This window comes from Mirounga leonina, unplaced genomic scaffold, assembly GCF_011800145.1.
Source record: "Mirounga leonina isolate KUSES-001 unplaced genomic scaffold, KU_Mleo_1.0 Mir_200, whole genome shotgun sequence".
In the NCBI taxonomy this organism is placed as follows: domain Eukaryota; kingdom Metazoa; phylum Chordata; class Mammalia; order Carnivora; family Phocidae; genus Mirounga; species Mirounga leonina.
In genome coordinates this window covers 26,565,528-26,568,073 of record NW_023270503.1, presented here as the reverse complement: position 1 = coordinate 26,568,073, position 2,546 = coordinate 26,565,528, and the positions used below count along the sequence as shown (strand labels likewise).

Sequence of the window (2,546 nt, the reverse complement as noted above, 5' to 3'; positions counted from 1 at the left end):
CCAAATGATTAATGCACGCGGTATGTGACCTGTGTATATACATCGTTACGTCGCGAATGCCATCAAGGGCACGAACACCATATGGGATGCAGAACGGTACAGGGTTTATTAAGAAATAGAGGTGAGATCCGCTGCCCTCGAGGGAAGCCTTCCAAGGGATCATGCAAGGGAGAAAACAGGATACAAGCACTGCGAGGACACGGACAAAGGAAACATGATGCCCAGACTTTTGGTCGTGGCAGACACTGGTGCCCGAGGCATGAGGATTGGTTTCTCTAAGTTACTGATAGTGAGAGGGTGAAGATCTTGACTGTGCAGGAGTCAAGGCAGAGATGACGAGTCCAGGTCAGGATGCAAGAAGATGGCACGTGACCCATCAGACGGAGGAAGCTGAGCCTCAGGGAGAAGTGGTCCATCCTCATCGAGCCGAATCACGAGCTTGTGAGGAGGCAGACGAGTGGCAGAAACATTGGCGATGGCGTGGTGGCTTTCAGCGACGTTTGGCAGTGACTTTGTTTCCCAAATGGCAAATCAGTGCTGTGTGCAGATGGTGGTTCTTGGTGAGGCGGTCAGCAGTAGGAAGGCTGGCAGCGTCTGGACATGGAGCAGGGGTGGCAGCAGGTGGTCCTCCGGCAGGTGGTGCGGCAGCAGTTTAGCTGGCAACCAGGCTAGCAGCAGCTGGGTCCACAGCCCTGGGCTAGGCATCCAGGCAGGCAGCAGCAGGTGGGGAGGTAGCAGGTTCTCCTGCAGTACACGCGGGTAGAGCAGGCTGGCTGACAGCAGCTGGACCCACAGCAAGGTTGTCCACAGCCACTGGACCCACAGCAGCTGGGTTGACAGCAGCTGGAGACACAACAGCTGGGCCGGCAGCAGGTGGTCCTGCAGCAGGTGGTCTGACAGCAAGTTGGGGGGCAGCAGCAAGGCTGGCAGCAGCTGGACCCGTAGCAGCTGGACCCGCTGCCGCCTTGTGCACAGCCGCTGCCGCCGCACCCGCAGCAGCTGGGCTGGCAGCAGGTGGTCCTGCAGCAGGTGGTCCTGCAGCACGTAGGCTGGCAGCAAGGGGAGCAGCAGCACGAGTCGGTCATGGTGTCACGGGTGGAGGGGGAGCTTCTGTTCAGAGGTGAGTTTCTCAGGTTCAGACTGGGGCCTCCTTCTGTTCTGGGGCTTTTATACACTGGACCCCCTGAAGTGTGGACCAATGGGCAGGACTTTCCTTGTTGTTGTTTACATCCTTTCCCATAGTCACTGGGGGCTGGTAGAAGAGGAAGTCTGCTACATGTTAGGAATCTTTAGAGAATAAGTGCTTAATGTGTTTCCTAATTGAGAATAACGCAGAGAAACGTTTTCAGATGAAAGCAACGTGGTCACATCAGCAGCGTCATTCTTGCTTCACTGACTATCAGGTCATGTGATAGAGTTCCTGCTGTCCTGAGGAGTGTCTGAGCAGCGGTCCCTCCCCAGCTTTGGCCCCTAGGTTGTAGGTAGATTGGGAGTATTCCTGGGGAGGGGGCGAGTGGGTGGGAGGGGGCGGAGAATGACTTGTCTGTATGTTCAGAGGGACCACCAGAATCCAGGCCTGAGCCCAAGTCGGTTTCCCCACAAAGCCTGATTCCAGACTCCCACAGGCATCTGCCTCTCGTAGCACCCTACCCCACCTGTGTGTCCCAGTTCAATCAAGGACCTTGGGTAGAGGCTGTCTGGCCTCCTGTCTTCCAAAAGGCAAGGCAGAACCAAAGCACGTGGGCAGAGGCGGCAGCCGTGCACTGCCTCACTCAAGGTACGTCCTTGTTGACCAGCACTCCTGACTGATCTAGGCTTGAGCGCATGCCCAGCATCTGGGACTTTCCGTGATATAATTGGGGCAGTCATGGGCAAAGCAGGATGACTTGGGGACTCTAGTCCTCGCCTTGTGAACTAGCCTAGTCCAGGACTTTGTGCTGCTGCCTACACCTTCATCGTGCTGGATCCTTTCCAGTCCTTAATTCTCTGGTTTCTTTCCTTCCTCCTTCCCTCCCTACCCCCAGCCACCCCCAGCCCACCCCCGCCCTCCTCTGCCTCCCTCCCTCTGTCCCTTCCTTCTTCTTGTTTCCTTTCCTACTCGGCTGCCTGTCTTTGTTTCTGTCTCTCTTTTGCTTTCCGTCTGTCTCTCTTCTTTTCTCTTCCTTCCTGCCTTCCTTCCTTCTTTGCTTCCTCCCATCCATCCTTCCTCCTTCCTTCTCGTCCGGGCTCCCTCCCTGCCTGGCAGCTCCTTTTGCTCCTCCTCGTCAGCTTTCTCCTCCTTCTCAGTTCCCTTCCAGATAGTGTGTCTGTCCACCCATCTGATGAACCCAGTAGGGGAATGACTCGTGGAAACCAGAGACTGGCCAGGATGTCTTGAATACGTCAGCCCCATATCGCGGATCTTAGTGCGGAGGGGACAATACCTACCCTGCAGATCAGCATCTCTATGCCTAAGGGCTGTTTTCAGGCCACAGCAGAATGTCACGCCTCCTGTGCATGCCACACTGACAGAAACACTCAACCAATGCCTCTGGTGTGTAAAGACT

The 2,546-nt window shown here is 55.8% G+C and overlaps 1 protein-coding gene across 1 annotated transcript; it reads right to left on the bottom strand.

Annotated features, from left to right (window-relative positions):
* Window positions 1-548: 548 nt before the first annotated feature.
* LOC118024877 (keratin-associated protein 9-3-like) lies at window positions 549-1,085 on the bottom strand. Its single transcript, XM_035027084.1, is given in 1 exon segment — window positions 549-1,085. A coding segment is annotated over 1 exon segment (516 nt). The 3' UTR covers window positions 549-569.
* Between the last annotated feature and the right edge of the window lie 1,461 nt (window positions 1,086-2,546).